Genomic DNA, 25,059 nt, shown 5'->3' with positions numbered 1-25,059 from the left:
CTTATGTAAATGATGTATTTAATGTATAATGACTAAAATTTAAAAAATAAGTATTTGAGAACGTCACAAGAACTTGAATGAGTATAACCTCTCTTCCACTTTGCAAGGTCAGCAATCTACTATTTCTTTCACCTTGGGCCTCAGCTTTTCAGCCAAGGCCTACCATATACTCCTGGAGCTCAATATATGTTTTTTTAAATGAATCATAACATTCACAATCATTAACACTTTATTACTACATACAGCAAGTCAGTTTTGGTACTAATGCGTCAAAAGAAGAGTCAGAAACCCAACAGAGAAAACTAAGGTGAATAATACTGCTTTCTATGAATCTCAGTTTTTAATTGTAGGAAGCACCTTGAACAGCATTTACTTATTCTCAACATTCCTCCATATCTGAGAGATCCTGGGCTGCATTGTGGCAGAAATGTCTCTGTGGGGAAGTAGTAAATTTAACAAGCTCATTTCCAGAGAGTTAAGTGGGGGTTCCATGCTAATAGCATAGGCCCTCTGAAGAAGAACTGGTGTAGAAGCTTTGTACCTATCTTAAGGGTTTCCAAAGAGGGAACTGGCTCTAGTCCAACAAAGTTCCCTAAGAATAACCAAAGCATACCACAATTATTAGGCCAATTCCTGGAGAATTTAGAAATGGACAGAAATGCAAGGTGATAAGAGTTTTCTTGAAAACACCTTCACCCCTTCTATAGGATTCACTGACCTTTTGGATGTTTCCTCCTATTTTTATCAGTTTTCAAATAATGTCAAATATGTTTAATTTGAAACCTCATCAAGACAGATTTTTTTTAATCTACTTCATTGTATTATTCCTATCTTGAAATCTTCACTAATTTTCAGTTTTGAAGATTTCTTTCTCCAGAACCTGGTACATTATATATATTTAATTTCATATATCAAGCACTATCATAGTTATTTGTGAATTTGTATATCTCACCTATTTGATGAAAACCTTTTTAAGGATATTGAAGCTATGTTTGTATTTGATCTTTAAATGGTCATTTAATCAATAGTACTAAGTATCTACTATGGATTGAACAACGTAATACATAACGGGATATGAATATGGACAAGAAACATATACTTCCTGACCATATGAGACTTAGGGGATATTTCAGTTATCATTCATATAGAAGGCATTTGATAAATATTTTAAAACACTATATAAGGAAAACTTTTCCTCTGTGGTAGTTGGAATTTAAAAATATAGCATCTGTTACAATTACAATTAAAATAAACCTACTTAGACAAATATCCTAAATAATTAAATTAATAAGTCATCACTTTAAATCCATGGTAATAGTGGTTAAAAGAAATAAAGGAGATAATTAAAACCACAGTTAACCTACTATTTTCTTATGGAAGGAAAATTACCCTGAAGGTAAAGTATCATCTGCAAGTGATCGGTAAAATTCACAGATAGCAAACTGCTTTCTGGAATAAGACATTCCCCCTGACTTTGTGGATTCAAATCAGATGTTGATTCAGAAACAAATTTAATCAAGAAATTCAACCTTAAAAAATCTGTCACCAGACAACCATTTGGCTAGGGGTTTCCTTTGTAATAGTTACTTATTTTAAATGTAGTTAATGACTGCATTTATTGACTATTTCCTACATTAGAAAGAAAACATCTTAAGGGCAAGAATCTCTTCCATCTTATTTATTATTTCATGATGACTCCTTAGCATGGTACCTATATTAATTGCATACAAGATTCATCTGTTGTACACATTTTTTTCAGTAAACAAACAAAAAAAATATGTATATACTTGTTGAGTAAACAAAACATTTCCACCTCAAATGTGGCCAAGTTTTTTATAAAATAAGTTCTATTTGTTTCTTCTTTATACATGTGATCAACTTATTAAGAAAGCAAGTGTAAATATTTTAGTAAGGTAGGGCAAAAAAAATGAGATGATTATATGAAGGATGCCTGCATTACAAATAGAATGTGGAAGACACGCTGTTTTGAAGCCATTTTCATTTGCTTGCCATATATATATATATATATATATATATATATATATAATCTCAATATTAGAAGAAACAGAGTACTACAGATTTTTATAAGCCAGTTAGAAAAAGAGTATCATACGTAAGACCTATAGATATATTTCAAACTTTTAGCATTAGGAGACTATTAGAAATTATTAACTACCTTGACAAAGAATTTGGACTTCTGAATGCTCCCCTAAATTGACTCACAGTGTATCTGTTCCATTTTACTGTACGCAGTCTTTACCAAATTTCACAAGATGCTATTTAATATCAAGCTGAAGAAAGCTGACACGACCAGTCTTTTCTTGCCAAATATTGGAAAATTTAATTAAATAGACATTTGACTTCAAGAAGGCGATGTTGAAAACTAAATAAACTTTATCCTTTTAACCTTATTGACTGACCAGAGTAACATGAAAACATCAATACCTCATCTGCAATGAGAACTCATATTGGATGAACTTTGTCTCTGTCAGGGATGTGATTACTAATGGAGGTGGTGGAGCCAGACTTAAAATCAAATTACTCTGATGTGACAGCTTAATCTCAGACTTAACATAATCTTTATTCTGCCACTTTGAAACTTCTAGGTGATTTAATAATACTGAATTTAAGGGTTGGACATTATAAGCTTTAGGCATGCCAGCTAAAATTCTAGCATGCTAAATCTTTGCTTTTTCTAAAACACACATAAAAAAAAAAAAACAGAGCAAGTTTTGGCCGGACTACAGTTAACCATTTGTTTTGCAGCTTTATTTTTTTTAAAGACTTCATTTATTTATTCATGAGAGACACAGAAAGAGAGAGGTAGAGACACAGACAGAGGGAGAAGCAGGCTCCATGCAGGAAGCCCAACGTGGGACTCGATCCCGGGTTCCCAGGGACAGGGCCTGGGCTGAAGGTGGTGCTAAACCGCTGAACCACCTGGGTTGCCCTGTTTTGAAGCTTTAGAAGAGTGAATAAGATAGTTTCAAGTTTAATCTGGTTACTTTAGGTAGGAAAGTTAAATACGTGGTGTTAATAGTGAGCGAAAGCATGATAATAGAATGGTATAAAACAAAAGGATATGCTTTGTATTCTTATTCCAATTATTGCTTTTCTTTTCACAAAAGTGATGATCATTAAGCCCTACAAAGCTATGAAGAAAACAGAAACAAAAACTGTTATTAACTTTAAGTACTTCTGGTCATGGATTTTGGCATTTTCCCCTGAGTTCTAATTATACAATAGTTTAGGGACATAAAGGGATTGGCATGGAACAATAATAATTTTCAAGATAAAAATTCACATTTTTCCATGACTAGTTTAGGACACACTGAAGCTACCCACTGCATTTTATTGAAGGAGTAGAATCAATGAATTCTTCAGAGTATAAAAATTCAGCAAAGTACACTAATTGTCATATGGGATTGAACCAGAGAAAGATTGTTCAAAATTCAAAGACATATTGATATTATCAATGAGAGAGTCAGAGAGAAAGATTAAATGGGTAATCGTCAGGTAAAAGGTATATAAAATTCCACCAACAAGAACTGTGATTGCATAGTTTGTTATATGGAGTTTGAAAAGTAGAGGGTAATGAAAGAAAGTACAGAAAAGAGAGAAAGAAATGCCAATAACAATTAAGAAATATGAGAGAATGCAATTAGAGAGATATTATATAGAAGATAATATATTCACATGAGTCAGAAGAAGAGTTTAGCAAAGGAGGATATGATAAATGGTCACAACTACTGCAGGGATATTGAAGATGACTTCTGTGAAAATCAAGTTTGACTGAAAAGAAAGTTTCAGATGATTTTTTTGATAAATATTACCAGTAATTCATGGAGGAAAAGGTCTGCAGCGAGGTGGATACTAAATACTTAAAGTATATCATGAGGTGAAAAATAAAAACAAAACTTCCAGCTTAGCTGCCACTACAAAAATTAGTTCTGGGTTTAACAGTCCCTCCATTTTTGAGTAGTTCAAAGTTACTTTGTTTCTCCTCTAATAGGTGTTTTCCTTAAGTTAGCTGCACTACCTGAGACAGATGTCATAAGACACTCCCAAAGTTTACTTAATGAAAACCCTACAAATCAAATGACTGCACAGATACATTAAACATGTGCCTCAAACATCAGCAAAGGCTAAAAATTGTCAATGGTATTTGGTCAGCCGCTTTGCTGGAGAATTAAAGGTCACAGTTTCAATCCCTCTCAGCTTTACTCCATAGCTTATACCATTAACTCTGGTCAGCAGAAAAGTTCTCTTGTGTCAAGTGGCAAATGCCTCACTGCTCTTTGAAAAGTAAGATAAAGCAAATGATTCTAGCAGATGAAGCACAATAATCTTACCAGTAAAGATTAAGATTTCACCATCATTCACCTTAAGACATAATGAAGAAAAAAATCACTTCCACCAGTAGGGGAATGACCTAACACACTGTGTCTACATCAAACCATGAACTAGTTTAAAGCCCTTAAAAAGAATTAAACAAAATTATGGCAGTTGACTTATGGGAAGCTTTATGAGACATCACATAGTATAGTCGTATAATGAGAAAAGCAAGACATGCATAATATGATCCTGTTTTTGTAAACACACACATATTTAAATCAATATTCATGTATAAGTCTTCAAAGGACCTCAGTATATAGAAAATTGTGAAGAATATACAGTATGTGTATATGTTTAATAGCCCAAGTGTCCATCAATTGATGAGTTAATAAAGAAAAAGTGATATGCATGGAATATTATTCAGCACAAAAGAGAAAAAGAATGAAATTTTGCCATTTGCAATGAAATGGATGGAGCTAGAAAGTATAATGCTATGTCAGGTAAGCCAGTCAGAGACAGACAAATACCATATGCCTTCACTCACATGTGGAATTTAAGAAAAAAGACAACTGAGCAAAGGGAAAAAGAGAGAGAAAGAGAGCGAGAAAGAGATAAACCAAGAAACAGACTTTTAACTAAGAGAAAAAAACTGATGGTCACCAGAAAGGAGGTGGGAGGGAGGGGGGGGGAATGGGTGAAATAGGAAATGGGGATTAAGGGGTGAACTTGTCGTGATGAGCACCAGGGGTTGTATGGAATTGCTGAATCGCTATATTGTACACCTGAAACTAATAAAACACTGTATGTAAAAAATAAGTAGTTTCACATGTGTTCTGTACTGATTTGACCTTTTAAAAACAAACATCTGTACTTAATTATAACAAATCTGGATAATGGCCTCCCCCTAGATGTCTATGCCCTAATCGCAGAACCTGTGAATATTTTACCTTTCATGGCAAAAATAAATTTTTTTTTTTTTTTGCAAATGTGATTAATTTAAGAATTTGAGATGAGATGATCCTGAATCATCCAGATGGACCCCATCTAATCCCAAGGGTCCTTATGAAAGGGAGGTAAGAGGGTCAATATCAGAGAAATGTGAGAAGTAGAGGTAGAGTGATGTGCTTTGAAGATGGAAGAGGCCACATGCCATAGAATGCCAGTGGTTTTTGGAAGACGGAAAAGACAAAGCAACAAATTCTCCTCTAACACCTTCAAAAGGAAAGAAGCCCTGTCAGTATCTTCATTTTAGTCTTCCGACCTCTGTATCTATAAGAGAACACAACTGTATTGTTTTAAGCCACCCTGTTTGTGGTAATTCCATATAGTAGCAGTAGAAAACTAATTGTAAAAGGTCAACTATTAACAGAGACAGAATATTTTATGACTAATTCAGAACAAGAGTTACAGAATAAGTGATAATGATCATTCCACTCACCCACTGCAGTTTGTCTTTCTCCTTGTTCTAATGCTAGGTTCCTACCAATCATTCCTACTTCTTGATGAAAATTCCTGAGGTCAAGCTAACTTCAGCACACCAAACTTTACATTTTAGGCACTAGGACAGAGGGTAGTAAAATACTTTAAAAGAGAACTGTTTAGTATTGTCAATTCTCTGACAGAAAGGTATTTTTACCTGCCTTCTTTAGCATAATGAGAACAGCCAAAACACCCAAGTCAAAGGGAAACAGTTGTTTTCAAATTCCTACGACCACCTGCCATTCACTTATCAGGCATGGGGGACTTGGACAAACGTGGCTACATAATTTATAGTCCTACGTTCCTTAGTTTTAAAATGGGAATTGTATTATCTATATAAACCACTGTGAGAATAAAATAATATTTCACACAAATTATTTAGCGCAGTACTGGCACTTCGTACTTGGCTCAGTGAACAATGTCTACTCTCAGGAAAAAGCTCTTATTTTTTTCTAGCAATTTTTCTTTCCTTCTTGATTATGACAAAGAGGGAGAAAATCAAGTTGAGGAGTTATGGTCTATTTTTATTAAACACCTCAAGAAATTCTTTTTCAATCAGTTGTTTCCTGGGCTGTCAGCTTCTAAGTCACTCCTGTTTCCACTCCAATCAGAGAATGAGCTGCTAAATGTTTAATGATTAATTTGCATCAGAGTTACCTAGCAACCACCACTAATATAAAATTAGAGTCTCTGTAAAAGTCCACAATCTACTAAAAGGATTCAAAAATAGATGAATTCTAGCCAATATCAGAATTTTAACTCTTAAAAACACATCCAGATAGAGTATCTCAAAACCTTAAATTGGGAGTATATGGTACTTTTTATATCTTGGTATTCAGAATTTTGTACCATAGTGTTTTCAACAATAAGCCAAAACCCCTATCCATATGGTACAGAAGACTTTAAAATAAGAATTAACTTTTGTTAAGCCTTAATTATGTGCTAGAAACTTTTAATTCTGCTGTGTATATCATTTATTTTAAGTCAAAATAACTCAAAGTGTTTACATTGAAGAAATAAACCATATTTTAAAAGCATTAGATTAATTTGGAAATTTCTCAAAAATAACTAAGATTCTTCATCCCTAACACCCAACATGGAATTAAAAATAGGTTCTGGCCTTCCACTACATAGGTAAAATAAAATGGCAACCATGGCCTTCCTACGTTGTTGGGGTGTGTGTGTGTGTGTGTGTGTGTGTGTGTGTGTGTTTCGGTAAAGATTTATTTATTTGAGAGAGAGACCGAGATAGTGAGAGTGAGAGCATGAGCAGAGAGGGAGAGAGAGAAGCAGGCTCCCCACTGAGCAGGGAGCCAGACACACTGGGATCAATCCCAGGACCCTGGGATCATGACCTGAGCTAAAGGCAGACACTTAACTGACTGAGCCACTCAGGCACCCCTTTACATTGGTTCTTATTAATTCTGGATCTTCAACACTTTTAGAACCTATGACAAATAAAATTTTTAGTAAACAGTTCAAGATACTGCCTGGGGATAAAAATAAGGTATTTCAACATTTTAGAAACTGTCATCTGATTCTCACAAGGAGCAGCAGCTGGAAAGATTCAATCAAGTAATATCACTCATCAGATACTCTTAAATTTTGTATTAGAATCCGTGCTAATCACAAATCGAGGGGCAAATATTGATAAATGACTAAGCATTGCTGAGTCCTAAATCAGAGAATAGCATATGTTTCTTGCTTTACACTTAGCACTCATCCTTAAAAAGAGTAACACATACCATCTGTTGCAGGGCAGTCAGTCATAATTTAGGAGATCCAAGCTTGGTATTTGAACCCATTTAATATGAGCATTAGAGAGTGCACGATAGAGTAGGAATAAGGGGTTCTTAGTTAATATCCCCAATAAGATTCTTTTACTTGGCAGGCTTTTTGTGTTTGTTTTTTGTTTTGAAGTTACACTTGATTAGTTATCTCTTGGTAAGTCACAAACAGATCAGGATTAGATCAAAATACTGCCACAAAAAGTTTATATTAGATTCTGATACACACAAGTAGCCAGTTATCAGTTCTACTGGTGCCTGACCAATCAGAATGAATCCAGAAGGGGGTGGGGAGTTTTGTTGTGGGGATAAATGCATTTTGTTTTCAACAAACTTGAATATGATCTTCCTTCTGAGCCTTTCTTCTTATCTTGACGAACTTAACATCAATTAGTTCTCTGAGAGGTCAGGAAAATAGGACAGGGAACAAGTCAAGGAAAACCATAGTAAAGAAAACCTTATGTTCTGCTTTTTGGGAGAGATTAATTCTCTCTATAATTCCATTAGTTGTGTGTGTATGTGCATGCGTGCATTTTAACTGCAGACAGCTTTGGCATCTGTGAAATTTCAATGTTATTGAGCACTGAACTTATTTCAAGCTGTTCTAAAAACTGAAACAAGAAAAGATTTGTCAAAGAAATGTGGATGTTTATTTGAAGGATTCCAAAAAGAAAATGGTTAGTGTGTGGTGATTTAGTGTATAGTGAACATAGAGCACATTGCAGAGTCCACCTTCTCTAAAAATGTTCACCTATGGGTTGAGGCAATTTTGAAATAAATTATGAGAAAAGCCATAATAGCTTGAAATCTAGCACTATGCACAGAAAGACTGATATTTCGGTATATGGACAAAGTTGGGTTTTTGATATCTCAATATGCCATCACTAATTGTGTTAATTATGGGCCATACTGAAGGCAAACAAAGACCAAATAAGCAGTCACATTAGGATCATTTTGAGTTCTAAATTTTTTCTGAAAGGATTTGATTTAAAATGAGGAACTGGGCTAGAATGTTAAGTTTCAGTTAAAGAGGATGTATTCAAATCTTTTATATTTTTGAGAGTAAGCTTTAATCACTCCTTCCATCTCTAAGCTATAGAAAGACTACTCTGAAATTTAAAAAAAAAGATATTAGCATGATGGAAGGAGAACTTGACTGACAATTAAGAGTAAGTCATAACTACATAATCATTGACTGTTTTACTTATCCTCAGTTTCTTCACCTGTAAAAAATTAAAGGTAGATTTAGGTTGCTTTAAAATTAAAAAATTACACTGTTGCTACCTAGAGACAGTATGTGAAGACTCATATAATAGAGGCTTGACCAATATTTGTTGAATGAAATAAATGAATGTGGTCAGGGTCTACCTGGTGACATTGGAGCACATTGATACCTCCTTACCTATTGCTATCTATGAGAATAGGACTGGAGGTAAATTAATTGGTAGTAGAAAAGCTAACACCAGTGAGATAAGTATGAAAATAAAAGGTACAATGCCCAAACTCCATGGCAGGCTTGGTGTGATTCATGCAAGTGTCAGTACAAGCAGTGAAGTCCAAAAGGGTGCAGAGCCTGAAATTTAGATATGAGAACTCAGAAACCCAGTGGGCTGAGTGTAGATTCAGAAAAGTTGTCTGATGTGGCTTAGTCATCACTTTGGGATTAAAGAGAGTAACCCCATAAGAGAAAACTCGTTTAGGAGCTAAATCATATGGCAGATGCCCTGTATCTGAGAGAGACTCAAACTTCAGACATGATCTGAAATGAAAAATGGAGACAACATGCATATTCGGTCGAATAGCAATGATATTCTGAGCATTTTTAATGTGGTCGTCACTGTATTAAGCTTTGAGCATTTTTTCTTTTTAATTTACACAGAAGGTCTGTGAGTTGATTATGATCCTTATTTTCTATGTGAAGAGTCTCATTCACAGAGTAGTAAAACAGCTTCTCTAGAAAGAACATAGCTAATAATTGGCAAAGTCAGAATGTCAATTCCAAAGCTCTCACTCTAAACCACTGTTATATTCTCCAGTGCTTGAGAGAACCTAGTAATGTGAAGACAGGGAAAATGTGGTAGGAACTGACAAAGAGCATAGGTAATATGTCTTTGCCATAGAGATGTACTTAGAAACAGCCACTTCTCTCTCCGTATCACTTACTCTTCTACTCTGTTCTAATTGAAGTTGAAAAGCAATTAGCATAGAGAGAATATAATATGTTTAGAAAATATATTAATAAAAACTAAACGGTACTGAGTTTCCTTCCGAGGCTTTGATTCTACATTGATGTGATTACTTAAAGGATGATAGAATGATGAGGAGATTATGGGTTCTTGGAAGTTAAGACCTAGTCATATTTGTATTATTGGGGGCATCTGAACACTGCAGTATTTTAAACATAATTAGGTTTTCATTAAATGTTGGTAAAACGAAATTAAATCAATACATACAGAGCAGATTTGGAAGTCCATATATATGGATTTAATTCAAGTATTACAAAGCAGTTATTGTGAGAAATTACTGTTTAAAGATATAAGAAAATTTACATGGAAACTCACTATATTTATTCATCCTCTTTATGTAGCTCATATATTTATAACCAACTCCTTATTTGCTCACTTTCTTTCCTGCCTCACGTAAATAGTAGATAAGTGTAATACAATAAAATTAATTTTACTAAATACTAACTTGACTTGGGATTCCCTAGGGTTTTATACATTTATAAAGAGAATTAACATGACTTCTTTTTTTTTTTTTTTTTTTTTTTTTATGATAGTCACACAGAGAGAGAGAGAGAGGCAGAGACATAGGCAGAGGGAGAAGCAGGCTCCATGCATCGGGAGCCCGACGTGGGATTCGATCCCGGGTCTCCAGGATCGTGCCCTGGGCCAAAGGCAGACGCCAAAACGCTGCGCCACCCAGGGATCCCTTTTTTTTTTTTTTTTTTTTATGATGACTTCTATCTATAAGGACAAGCTGCACATCCTACATCTAGCCAGTCTATTGCAAAAGATTTCTATGTTGATGTTTTTAAAATATTATGAGAAAAATATCTTTATTTAGAAAGCAAAACTATATCTTTATCAGCCTATGTCCTAAGCAGTGATTTTTATAGAAAAAAAATTATAATTTTAGGGAAAATATAATATTATAATAAGCTTTATTGGTATTCTATTGCTGTTGTAACAAATTACCACAAATATAGTGGTTCAAACAACATTATGTCAGAGGTCTGAAATGGGCCTTAAGGGCTTTAGTTAAGAGTTGTGTTCATTCTGGAGGCTCTAGGGGAAAAAAAAAAAAAAAAATTGTCCTTGTTTTCTCTAGCTTCATAGAGGCTCCCTGCATTCCTTGCCCTGGAAACCCCTTCCTCTGTCTTCATATGCTTCACTCCAACCTCTGCTTCTGTTGTCGTATATCCTATGGCCAACATCACCTGCTCGGATAAGGAAATTTGTGATTACCTTCAATCTACCTGCATAATCCGGTATAATCTCCCCAAGTCTAGATCTTTAATTTAATCACACCTACAGAGTCCCTTTTGTCATTGAAGGTGATAACGTTACAGGTTCTGGATATGGAGCTTTGGGAGGGGCATCAAGTATTGAGTCTGACAGATAAAATTTAATTGTTTAAAAGTCCTTGGGTTTCATAGAGTGGTATTGCAAAAAATTTAACCAATTAAAAACTTTACAGCATTCACAGGAACTGTGATAACCTACCATTTGAGAAATGCCTCCAAAATAAAATGAAAATATTAAAATTTAAATATATTTTCCCTTTATCACTCATTTAAATGAGATATTATGTGGAATTACAATATTTCAGTGTAGAACTTTCTAAGCCAATAAATTCATTTTTTCTAGTTTCATAAATTTTAGATTAAAATACAAAACAATTAAGAAGGCTCTTTCATAGTATTTTGATTTTACATCTACTGAGGAAACTTTATCTGACAATTAACTCCATAGTTCTTATACATCATGATGTCTGCCATAAAAATCTTTTTAGCGGGGCAGCCCAGGTAGCTCAGCGGTTTGGTGCCGCCTTCGGCCCAGGGTGTGATCCTGGAGACCCGGGATCGAGCCCCACGTCTGTCTCCCTGCATGGAGCCTGCTTCTCCCTCTGCCTGTGTCTCTGTCTCTCTCTCTCTGTGTCTCTCATGAATTAATAAATAAGACCTTTAAAAAAAAATCTTTTTAGCAATAAGCACTTTGGAAAATAACCTTACTTTCACATGTTTTCACTAGTTAGCTTCCCATATGCAATATATTTTATTTTTTTATGTTTGTTTGTTAAAGAGCTGGTGGGGGTGGAGGTGGGGGAAGAGGGAGAGTAAAGAGTATCTTAAGCAGACTGTGTTCTGAGTGTGAGGCCCAATGTGGGGCTCAATTTCATGACCCTGAGATCCTGACTTGAGCAGAAATAGTCAGAAGCTTAACCAACTGAGCTATCCAGGCACCCACCCCCATATGCAGTCTATTTTAAAAACAAAACATTATATTCTATGTCTTTTGTGATCCTACATATTTATACTATTCAATTAGAGCACCTTGTAAAAATTTCTTTAAATTAAGTTTAAGTGCACAAGCTCTATAGTTTTACTATTTATTTCAAATAAAGCAAATGAACATAGTTAAACTAACCTCTCAAATTTTATTTATGTCTATAATAACACTATACTTCCTAAACCAAATCTTTTCCTAATTCTGGCAATCCAATTAATGTTTTTATCACTCTCAATTCATCTTGTTCCCTTACAATTAGCATCTAAGCATACATCTACATATTATTAATCTACCAGAAGTCTATACAAAGTTTATCTACCTACTGATGGATGCTACTCGATGTTTGGCTTATTTGATGCAAGTAGAATCAGGCTTCATTAGCAGTGGTATTAACAGTACTAATTGCTGGCTTGTTTTCTCGTCAAGTCACTCTCCTCATCTTGACTATAGTCACACTGACTTTCTATCAAGTCTGAGAACAGGCCAAACTCTCCCCAACGGAGGGTCTTTGTTGCTGCTCTTCTCTTTGCACTGAAAGTTCTTTCCCAGGCCCTTTGCCAGACTGTCTTATCCTCATTCTTCAGGTCTTTCAGAACACCTTACACAAGCTGGCCCTTTTGCTGTTCTCTATCTTACAATTGTGTTTATTTTCTTCTTGCATTTTTATGGCAATCTTTAATGTTTATATGTATTGATAAATGTGATATTGCCTTATCTCCCAAGCCTACCAGCTTCATAAAGCTCATATCTCTTTTTCTCCAGCACCTAACATAGGGACTGACTTATATTAAGCAACAAAAAACTTCTACTGGTAGAATTATCATTAGTACACAAACTTGCTATCTTTTCAAAATTAATAAATACAGTAACAATTTAGAGTGCTTTTACTTCTATTAACATTGATTAGATGCAAACTCTAGAAGAAGAGTTGCAAGTTTAGGTAACTTCAGAAGCCAGGAGACATTTTAAATGATTATAGTGAACCAGGAACAATACAATACATGTTGTATAATATATCAAACAGAGATGAACAGACCTTATTTAGAGCAAGTAATTTTAATCTATCATTGCTCAAGGAAAGGCAGGCCCAGTATTCCTCCAGACTTTATGTTAAATCTGTCTTTCCAGTGTATGTGAGGCTTACAGAATTGCTCTGCACGTTGAATCTGGTCCAGAGCCATTAAAGGGCAGTCTTTGCATTCACACCCACCGAGGGATCTGATCCCTCCTGATCACATATAGGCTCTTCGCCAGCCTCACTATCTTTACATGTAAAGAACACCTGGATACTGAATGTCATGTACTTTTGATGTCCTAAACTAGATCATTACAGGAATTACAGTAGATGAAACATTTTTGGAACTCATTCATCTTAACATGGAGTCCTTAAGAAACTCTCCCATACTTCTTGTTATAGAACACTAGATCTTATATTTTTGGGTCCTGGTTTTACCTAATTCAGGAACCAGTACTTTGTATCCACCCCCCCCCCAAATTATTTTTAACTTAGTCAAAATTGTTTTTTGCAGATTTGCAAAGAAACATGTCTTATTAATATATCCATTAATTGCCTTCCGAAATGGTTTTATTATCTTTTCTGTGCTCCACATTGTTATAGGTATTAGGTCCCAGAGAAATCACAGCATACAGGGAGGTCAGGATTTCTACGCCAATTGACAGGTTCATCTCCTGTCAGTCTTATGTTCCGTATTTTATGAAAACACTAAACTGTTTTGCCTTACATTCATCAACCAGTTTTTAATCTTATATTGCCCCATCTGTTACAAATGATTGTGCTTCTCACTGACTATACTCGTTCTTTAAGACTCAGCTCAAGAGTCATCTCCTCTAGAAAACCTTCCCTGAAGATACCCATGTCCAACCCCATACTAGCCAGTAGGGGATGGATGTGCATTCTCTGTACACTGCCAATGTGATGAACTAATAATACTGAAACTACGGGGACCTTGAGCCCCACTTGACTACATTCTTTGAGAGCAGAAGCATTTTTTCATAGCTTTCTATGCTATTGTGTACCAGTGCCTGGTATACAATAGATGTTCAGTGATAACAGAGAAGCGGTATGTCTTGAAAGCAAATGGCATCATTTAGCTGAGAATAATTTCCATAAACATATGAGCAGCTAGACAAAGGTATGAGAGCATTTAGGATCTGAACCTCCAAGAAAGTATAGTCCATTTATGTTTCTTGCTTTCTACTAATTTTTATAAATATATAATACTTTAGGGATTAAGCAAACTTAAACTATTATATAATCACTGATTCATTTGCAAAAGATTTGTGGATTATCTGTCAGATGTAAGATTCTGTGAAGTAGAGAAAATTATATGACAAAGAAAGAAATGGTGGTGGGAGAGCAAAAGGAGAAAAGAAAGGAGCTTGTGGGTGGCTCAGTAGGGTCTGAATCTCGGTCATGGCTCAGGGCTTGATCTCAGGATTGTGAGACTGAGCCCCATGTCAGACTCCACACTCGGAGGAGGGGATTCTCTCCCTGTCCCTCTGCCCCTTCCTTCTCTCTCTCTCTCTCTCTCAAATAAATAAATAAAAAGGAAAAAGGAAAGAAAGGACAAATTTGGTTGTTTTCACTTTAAATATTCTAAAAAGACAATTTAGATAACTGACTCTGCTTTTTTAAATATTTTATTTATTTATTTGACAGAGAGACGAGAGAGAAAGAGTGAGTGCACAAGCAGGGAGAGGGGCAGAGGGACAGGGAGCCTCACATGGGGCTCCATCCCAGGACCCTGGGATCATAACGTGAGCCGAAGGCAGATGCCCAACCCACTGACCATCCAGGCACCCCTGACTCTGCTCTTGGAGAGGAACAGATATGTCAGGGACAGCACTTGCTATGTTACATGGAGACACAGGGAAAAATAATATGGAAAACAAAATGGCTGCTGTTAGCATTCTTGAGGAATACAATCACCAAACAATTTGGAAGAACTAAAACTCATACACTGTGTATTTTTACCATAGATCTTCCCTTTGAATTACTAAGGTCTTGTTGAGGTGCACCTGGGTAGCTCAGTGGTTGAGCATCTGCCTTTGGCTCAGGTCATGATCCCAGGGTCCTGGGACCGAGTCCTGCATCGGGCTCCCCGAGGGAGCCTGCTTCTCCCTCTATGTCTCTGCCTCTCTCTGTGTGTCTCTCATGAATAAATAAAATCTTAAAACATAATAAGGTCTTGTTTGTAGACAAGAGTTTCTTGAGTGTACCATTCTAGCAGTGAACAGAATACTTTTAGAGGAGCCATTTTGACTAAATTTTATTTTTTCTTCAACCATCCAATACATATTTCTTAAATGTATACTGGGTCAGAAACTGAAAAAGGTACTGAGGCTCTGGGAATCAAATTGTATCTTAGCATTTCTATAGTATCTTAAAAATTAAATATATGTGTTAATTTCAACACATGAATTTTTTAAAAATGTATTTTTTACATAATAGGAACCAAAGAATGCATATATTAAAATATGTACCCACTGGAACATTACTAGCAAAAATATATATAGTTATTTGAGTTTTTTTATATATATAGTTATTTGTAATTAAATATTTGTCAGTTTTAAATGCTGAAGGGAAGAGCAATATTTTTCTTATAGTAAAAAAGACAAAACTAACAGGTTATGTAATTATTTGTAAATGTTAATTTTCCAATAATATTCACTTTGCAAGTCTTTCCATAGACAATCACACATAACTTTAGATGCCTGATAATGAATGGTGAAGAGTCTGTAATTACGATAGCGTAAGATTGGATTAATCACTCACTTCTAATAGCTCTACACATTGTATGTTTCTTCCTTCCATTTCCTAAGAAAAGCTACGGCAAGAAAAGCCTCCTAGAATAAGTAATATGTGTTTTCTGTTTCTAAAAGTTAGAAACAAAGAACTGAAGAAAAAAGCTGGGTTGGGAGAGAAGACAAGCACCTTCTGAGCATAATGTGCATGAAATTGTATGCCTTGGAAGAAAGACAAACTGTCAGCAGGATACAAAGTAAAGATTCTTTGCTCAGAAATACTCTACATAGGTGGTTAGTTGTTTTATTGTTTTCTCCCTAACACAAATCTTCCCTGTAAACCAGCTAAATGAGGGAAACCCTCCTTAAAGATGCCATAATTTCAATCCCCAATCAGGCCAGAAGGAATGTAAGTGGGGCAAGAAGAAGGAAGGTGGAGAGCAAAAGGGTGGCAGTGGTAAATGCTGAACTTTAACCTCTGGAATATCTGGGTCATCTCCTGGGAAGGAAAAAAAAATCACTAAGATGGAAAATCAAACTGAAATGAAAAGGCAAAGGCTATAAAAGTCACACTGGAACTAAGGTGTGACAGGAACAGAGAAAAATATTGATTTATCTGCACCAAATTTGGTCACAAACAGTATATCTCTGAACTCAAGAAAATACAGAAAGGAGGGAGAAGTTGAGATTTAGAAAAAATTAAGTATAACTTTAGTGATTTAGAAAGTGACAAGAGGGCAGTCCTGATGGCTCAGAGGTTTAGCACCACCTTCGGCCCGGGGTGTGATCCTAGAGTCTTGGGATCGAGTCCCACATCAGGCTCCCTGCATGAAGCCTGCTTCTCCTTCTGCCTGGTCTCTGCCTCTCTCTCTCTCTCTCTCTCTGTCATGAATAAATAAATAAAATCTTAAAAAAAAAAGTTGACAAGATACTCAAAGAAAGTAGCTTCACAAAATTGCTTATGATCACTATTTTATTTTCTTTCCTATGAGCATCTCAAACATAAAAAGAAGAAAGAAAAAAAAAGAAAGAAAGAGAAGAAAAGAAAAAAAGAAAAGAAAGAAAAGAAAAAAAGAAAAGAAAAGAAAAGAAAAGAAAAGAAAAGAAAAGAAAAGAAAAAAGAAAAGAAAAGAAAAGAAAAGAAAAGAAGAAAGAAAGAGTCATACCATTTGATTCAGGTTAAGGTTCTTGTAAAACTGTCATTTTTAACCATGTACCTATTTACTGACTCCTGAAACGCTGTGCAAAAATTATTGCAAGCTTATCTTTGATATTTAACTCCACATTCCTAATGGGATACAAATAATTTTGTTGAATTTTTATGTATATCACCTCTAATATGCTAATACATCATTAATATCGATATGCTTTCCCACATACTTTTCTATATTTCTAGATTTTCAATTTTTCTATACTTTTCCATGAGAAAGTATCACATTAAAAATCAATATTACCAGGGGAACACACAGAGTTTATATAAAGAAAGAAAATATCAATATTTTCCACATGTCAATATTAAGAAGAAAACATTTATAAATAACAAATACATCACTTATATACAATGAAGTTTGTTGTCTTAAAAATAAAAATGGGTTATTATTTTTAATAAATAATATTAATTTATATGGATAATATGGATGTTATATTAATAATAATATAAATGCCCCTGGGTGGCTCAGTGATTGAACGTTTGCCTTTGGCTCAGGTCGTGATCCCGAGGTTCTGGGATGGAGTCCCACCTCGGGCTCCCTGCATGGACCCTGCTTCTCCCTCTGCTTGTGTCTCTGCCTCTCTCTGTGTGTCTCTCATGAATAAATAAATGATATATTTTTAGAAAAAAAATGGGTATTACTTGAACATAACAAATAGAACCTAATTTGTTTCTTCAATTGTTCATTTAGAAAAAAAATGATTTTTAAAAAAGATGTTATTTATTCATTCATGAGAGACACACAGAGAGAGGCATAGACACAGGCAGAGGGAGAAGCAGGCTCCCTGCAGGGAGCCCGAGGTGGGACTTGATCCAGGGTCTCCAGAATCACACCCTGGGCGGAAGGCAGATCCTCAACCGCTGAGCCACTCAGGCTGCCAACAGAAAAAATTTAAATACTAATAATGAATCCGAAATCTGAAGCTTACCTTCTAATAATATATTAGGGCTATTTTAATAAGTATATCACATACAAGGATTCCTCATATAACACAGGTGATTTAAATAACTTCTCAAGTAACTGTTTAGATAAGAGCCTCATTCCAAATTGTGGGTGCTATTTTTATAACATAAACTAGTTTTTGCCCTTATGCTTTGTTAGGTGTTTGGGAAAATAAAAATTTGCAGTGATTTAGCTGCTTTAAGAAAGGCATCAAATCCTCCTTAAAGTTAAGTAGCAAAAGAACTAACAAGAAAGGTCCAGGCCCGTGAAGCATTTGCTTTCACCACGGGACATTACTATAGTGATGAAAGTTATGAGTTAAATACTGAATGAGATTGAATAACTCATGAAAATATAAAGGGGAAAATCTCTGAGGAGAATTATAGCTGAGTCCTTAACAGGTATTAGTGATAGACTCAAATCTTGGCTCTGTCATTATCCAACTACTCTGTATTTTACATGAAACATTAACTTATCCTACTGAGCTTCAGTTTCTTCTTCAGAAAAGTGACACTCCTACCTAACAGAAAGGATATGGTGAGAATTAAATAAAATAATGCGCATAAACATTAAACCCATGTGGTAAATGAGATGTAGTAAATGTCAATAAATGATAGCTATTTTAAATAAGTGATTTTTTTTTTCAGCAATGGAAAAGTCTGTATTTTATGCTAGACAGAAGAAAAAGAACTTAGTGTTGATCTAAATTACAACTTACTACAGATCAGGGAATGTTCAGAAGGAGAGATCCAGAAAATTTTAATAGCTTACCTTAGCTTAAAGCCCTGTGCTTTTTGTTAAGAAACCAGACTGTATTCTGACTCCAGACTTCCTGATCTCTGGTCGTTTATTCTACTAAACCAATCTACCTTTCAAATAACTCATTCACTATACTTTATTTCATGGTTTATACTTTTTTTTTGTATATTTTTTCCTTTAAAATCATGTTAAATTTACTAAATGAGTTCTCAATTATGCATTACACCTTTAATTGAAACATACTGAAGATATTTAAACAAGCTCAATCATGCTATGCCATATAAAAGAAAGCAGAATGAAAACTGGCAAATGGCTGCACCTAAGTTTATAATTCTTACTTAATAAAACAATCAGATAAATATTTTAATATAATGGACATACATCGAAGGCAATCCGCAAATTTTAAGGATTATGAGAAACCTGTATATATAGGATATTCAGAAATCAAATTGTTCATCTCTGAAAATTTATGAGAAAGGAAAAGTGTGGTAAGCCATACTCCTTTTATACAAAAGTTTATGCACAAATTCTTATTTATGTTGAAATTATTTCAGTAGATCATTTTTCAAAATAAGTTGGGCAGAGGATTTTGGAATAGATGTCCTCAAAGAAATTCTGAAGAAATACAGAAAATTGAAGAGACAGCTGTGAAATTCTTTAATATTTAAAAATTGTGAAAAAATCTAGCTTGACATTTTCTTCTTCAGCTTTCATGTTTCATAAATATGATTGAAAGTTTCCTCAAACCGTTTAAAAATGAGGTATTCCTTATTGGTAAATTTTTTATAAAATGCCTTTGGAAACAACTATCCCACATAATTCACAAAGATCTTATTATATAATCCAAATATGAGTGTCAGAGTTCCAAAAGGCAAATGTTATTTCTTTAAAATATCACTAATGAACAATAACTGGTCAGCAAGAGCTTTATATTTTCATAGAAGGTCCCTAGAGATAACAATGTATAGGAAGCATAACTTCAATTGAGATTTCAATAGAACCTATACAATTACGCTTTTTCTAATAACAAGGAAAATTAGCTCCTAAAACTTCACCAGATAAACTTTCTCTAATCAATCACACTATAAATAAAACAAAGATAAAATTTTCTCTTGATTGCTTTCATTATTATTTTAAAATTTCAATTCATTTCTTGCTAGCCAAATTACTATTATTGGATTATGCACTTTTACACCTTATGAGTAACATGCTGCTTCTTTAAATAAGCAGAAGTGAGGCAAGCTTAGAACTATCTCTTAGAACAGCAAACTGGCCGATCCCTAGATACTTCACTTCAGAGATGTCAAAGGAAGTTGGAACCTGGGATTTATTCGTGACCCAGGGGTTTTACACTTTTGGGATGAACTGAATATCTAATATGAAATGCAGGATTTCCTGAGTAATCTTCACTACGGAATCCCATGAATAATTAATAGGTCAACAAATATTTTTAAGAAATGGTGATTCTTCCTTTGGGTAGAAAAGTTAGACAATTGTTCCAGTTTTGATTGTTTGATTCTTCATTATTCCTGAAGAAAAAAATATGTTGTTGGCATATACCATATCTGACATAAAAGTTGCAAAGACAAACTTATGGAGGCTGTAAGAGATAAATTCTGAAGAGTGCTTTACTTCATGTAATTTTTGTATATTCATTTCACTTTGTTCCTTCCTGATGAATATATTTCTCATAAACGAAATCTTGACAGTGCATGTAGATTAATCACTTCTATCATATTCAAAATTTATCAATTTCTATACCACTATAAAAGTATGATTTACAATATTATATAATGTAGATATATTATATACATATGTATATGTACATATGCATATGCACATATATGCAATCATATAATGTATGATATATTATATATAATATTTATATAATACAATACTGTAAAAGTATATTATTCATTTTAACTTCCTGTTTGCTTGGACCTAGAGGGATGCAATACAGGCATAATATTCATTTCAACTTTTTCTAAGAATTTTATATTCTTGCATTAAGAAAAGTTTTAGAATAAGTATTGATATGCAGAAATGTATAGTCAAAATGAATGCCATGGGATCATGCAGGCAACATCTAATTATTCCAATGGTGGAAGGATACATGATCCCGGAAATTCAAATTATCAGTCTTTAAAAACATTATGTAAAAAAAGGTGGTAATTCTTATGCTTTCAGAGAGAATACTTTGTCAATGCATGCACAACAAAGCTTAATATCTTTTCACAAGATAAGTACAAGAATATACATACTGTAAGGGACACATTCATACTGCACTTCAAGGTATTTATAGGTTCCTGGACACGGGTCTGGAAAAACATCAGGACCTGCCACCACTGCACACTGCGTTCTGTTATTGCACCTGAAGTCAAAAGAAAAGAAGTAATAAATTTATGTGAAGTTAAATCATCATTAACATCATTATTAATTTTATTTTGGTTCCTGTTATAAAGATTTACATAAGATTTTGGTCAATTTAGAATTTTAGACTTATGAAGGAAATATCTGTAGTACACTTAAAAAACTAGAAATAAAAGTCAGTGTGTTCGGTTTAGTCATACTAACATTAATATTTCAGTGAAAACAGTACGATTTTGAGTTATAAGTTAAATACTGCTTAAGGAACACTGATTGGCCCTTAGGATATTGGGCCAGTTAAGAAGGACTATTTGGTAGGAATCACTCACTACTATTATTAAAAAAATAAAACAAAATAAGAACACAGAGTTTTATAAAAAAGTCATAAAATAAATTAACTGATTATCATGCCTTCCACTTTAAAGGCAGTAAAAATATGATGTGGAAAAGCTCTTAGGCAAATGCAAAAACAATCAATAAAACGTACTTGAATATTAAAATATATCTAAAATTTAATTTATATAAATTAATATATTATTTATACCATAAGTAAACCTACTTTTAAGAACCAATTCTCATGTTCCTTGTTTTCAGCCAAACAATTACACTACCCTCACAGACTGCTGTTCACAAATGCCAATATCCTATAATTTAAAATAACTTTAAATCTCCAAAGAGAATAATAAAAAACAACTACTGAAATAGAAAAATAAACTATGCATCTTTTGTGGCAACTGGGGTAAACAAATCTGGACTACCTAGACTTAATCATGGATAAATGTACATATAATGAAATTTATTCTTATTCTGAAAAAGACACCCAAGTTCAGAGGTGCTTTACTGAGGTAAATTTTACTCAGAAACCCTCTAGATTCAATAATTTATTGATACATAGATACTTCTTTAAAAAAAAACTGTTTTTTTCCAACTCCAATATTGTCAGTAAGCGTATAGGATGAGAAACTCTATAGTTATCTTCTTCTGTTTTTTTTTTTTTTAATCTTCTAATGTTTTTCTGTTCTTGTTTATTCATCTCAGAAATACAATACCTTATGGCTAGAATTTTCCATTAAACCTTCCTCTTGAAGAGATGCTTCATTCTGTGATATGACCTTATACTTCTGAATCCTTCCTTGATACTGGCAGGATAAGGAGCATGGAAGGCAGAGCTCAGTTTGATTTACTGTGAAAATGCTTTGTGTTTACTGGAGGATACCATTTGGTGGCCTTAATGAAGATTTTATTTAGTCCCTAAACTACAATTGATTCATTAATGAATGCTGTAAGCTGAAAAAAATAGTCTGTGTGATGAGTCGAAGATTATTAAATGCCAATATTCCATAGTTATCAGGCAATCTGGCATACAGTTAATCCTGAGGATCAACATGTCCCTAAAGTTCTCTTCTGTAAATTTAATGTCTGAGGATGATCATTAGACAACTGAATAATAACATTGATGTAAATGTGGCTGTTCTCACACATATGCTGCAAGTAGGCACCCTGCCATTTTAGTGTATTCAGACTTTCAAAAAATAGCAGCACTTCCCTTTCACAAAGAAACCTTTGAAGGAGATGTCACAAGTTAAAATACATGTTTCTTGACAGTCAAGACATACGATTTTCACACCATGTCTTAAAAAAACCCTCATAAATCTATATCAGGTGTTTATAAAATGAGCAAAATAAGTATAAAACTTATAGTCATTTCTGTAATTTGTTAAAGAAAATTATTATCAGGAATACATTTGAAATAGAAATAATTAGCAATAAATGAAATATACATCATGACATTTAGTTAAAATGTAACTATTCTCTAAAAGTGTGATCTGCAGTCATTAAGTCATGACAAATTTGAAATATATATATATTTATATGCATATATATATGCTTTCTTTTCTGGTCTACTGCTGTTTTACACCATATTATCAACACTTTATTCTAATTACTACTGCTACTACACCATATTATCAACATTTTATTCTAATTACTACTAATTAGTACAACTCAAATAATAAAATTCATTTGGAAGTTGTTTCTATTCTTGTAATATTCAGATATAGAAGGGCAACTAATACATCTTTTATTATTTAAACAATGTTTTATATCAACAGATAGATTACTACTAATTTACAAGTAGGGCATAAAGGTTAAAATTTACAATTATGGAGGTGTTTGTTGCACACAAAGTGGTCTTGAATCAGAAATTTTAAAAGGTTATGTTTGTATAGACTGGAATTAAAAAATAAAATAAGAAACTATGCTAATCCACCTATCCACTTATCTATCTAGACATGTGCACCAGCTAGTTTGCATACTATGTATTTTAAGTTATAAAAATAGTATTTTTTTCATATATAAGAAAATTAAGTGATTATTTTCAGTAAACATTAGACACCTTTGTGAATCCCAAGTATCTTACTCAATGTTAACCAAAAATAAGTCAAATAAGCCTTCCAATTAATGGCATAGTATAGGTGAACAGGTATATAAACAATGCTTTAACAATAATATATTTGCAGTCATTACCATCATGGTTCAGCATCAAACAAGTCTTCATAACATTAACTTTGCAATATAATTCCCATATTTTATTAATAATTCCATATTAAAAATTCTTTAACTTAAGATTCTTAAAAATCAAGAGAAAGTTAATCTTGAGAATATTATTCTTGTCCCAGATAAATTATAATATTGATTGTTTGAGGATTAACAACATTTCAATAACAGAAGTCTGATGGTTCTGTCTTCACTAGTTTAATGACTTCAGTTATTGTAAATAAAAATGAAATTATACTTTTGATGAAAGCTTATTGAATAATGAACAAATTACTCAAGTATTTTTATATACTTTTAGATTTATATCAAAGTTGTTAAAGTACATTCATTCTAAAATATTATACATGATAAATGTGAAATAAAATAATCAAATTTTCTCATGTGCTTTAAACTCAGATTTTTTTCATTATTTACTTTTAATATAAACATGAATTTAAAAATGATTTTCAGAGACGCCTTGGTAGCTCAGCAGTTGAGCATCTGCCTTTGGCGCAGGGCGTGATCCCAGAGTCCCAGGATCGAGTCCCACATCGGGCTCCCTGCATGGAGCCTACTTCTCCTCCCTCTTCCTATGTCTCTGCCTCTCTCTGTGTCTCTCATGAATAAATAAATAATCCTTATTAAAAACTAAAAATAGGGCAGCCCGGGAGGCTCAGCGGTTTAGCGCCACCTTCAGCCCAGGGCCTGATCCTGGAGACCAGGGATCCAGTCCCACATCGGGCTCCCTGCATGGAGCCTGCTTCTCCTCCCTCTGCCTGTGCCTCTGCCTCTCTCTGTGTCTCTCATGAATAAATAAATAAAATGTAAAAAAATACAAATAAATAAATAAAGGATGAGAAAAGATTGCAATAACAGAGTCAAATGCAGTCTAATCCACTGCATAATCATAATCTTATAAAAGTATTATGGTTTATGTAGGTGATAAAAGTTTCAACATTTTTTTCATTAGAAACTTTGTGCAATAAAAAAAAAAAAAAGTCCACTCCAACAATAGACAGTTTTGAGGAGAAACAGATGAAGGGTTCAAAAGTTATACACTTCTAGTTATAAAATAATTAAGTTATGGAATGCAATGTACAGCCTGGTTGACTGTAGTTAACACTGTATTATACATTTGAAAGTTGCTAAGGGTAGATAGTAATGTAAAGCAGGTGGCACTGTCCAAGACCAAATAGAATACTCGGAGATCTCTTGGTGTTTGACTTTTCATCTAAATAACACTGGAGCCAGTTATTTTCTTACTTCACAAAATTGATGTACTTATGAAAATGCCTTAAGAAAAAAAAAAGTAAAATACCACATATACATACAAGGTACACTTTTTGTTGTCATAGTTACCATTATTAT

The 25,059-nt window shown here is 33.8% G+C and overlaps 1 protein-coding gene across 1 annotated transcript in view; it reads right to left on the bottom strand.

The window, feature by feature from the left end:
* Positions 1-25,059, bottom strand: part of ADGRL3 (adhesion G protein-coupled receptor L3) — an 866,124-nt gene that overhangs the window by 367,552 nt on the left and 473,513 nt on the right. The window contains exon 6 of the mRNA XM_038556190.1: positions 21,051-21,160. Within this exon, the coding sequence (XP_038412118.1) occupies positions 21,051-21,160 (110 nt within the window). The remainder of the gene's footprint in view (positions 1-21,050; positions 21,161-25,059) is intronic.

Source organism: Canis lupus, chromosome 13, assembly GCF_011100685.1.
Source record: "Canis lupus familiaris isolate Mischka breed German Shepherd chromosome 13, alternate assembly UU_Cfam_GSD_1.0, whole genome shotgun sequence".
Classification (NCBI taxonomy): domain Eukaryota; kingdom Metazoa; phylum Chordata; class Mammalia; order Carnivora; family Canidae; genus Canis; species Canis lupus.
Note: the sequence above shows the minus strand (reverse complement) of the source record. Positions and strands in the feature narration are given on the sequence as shown.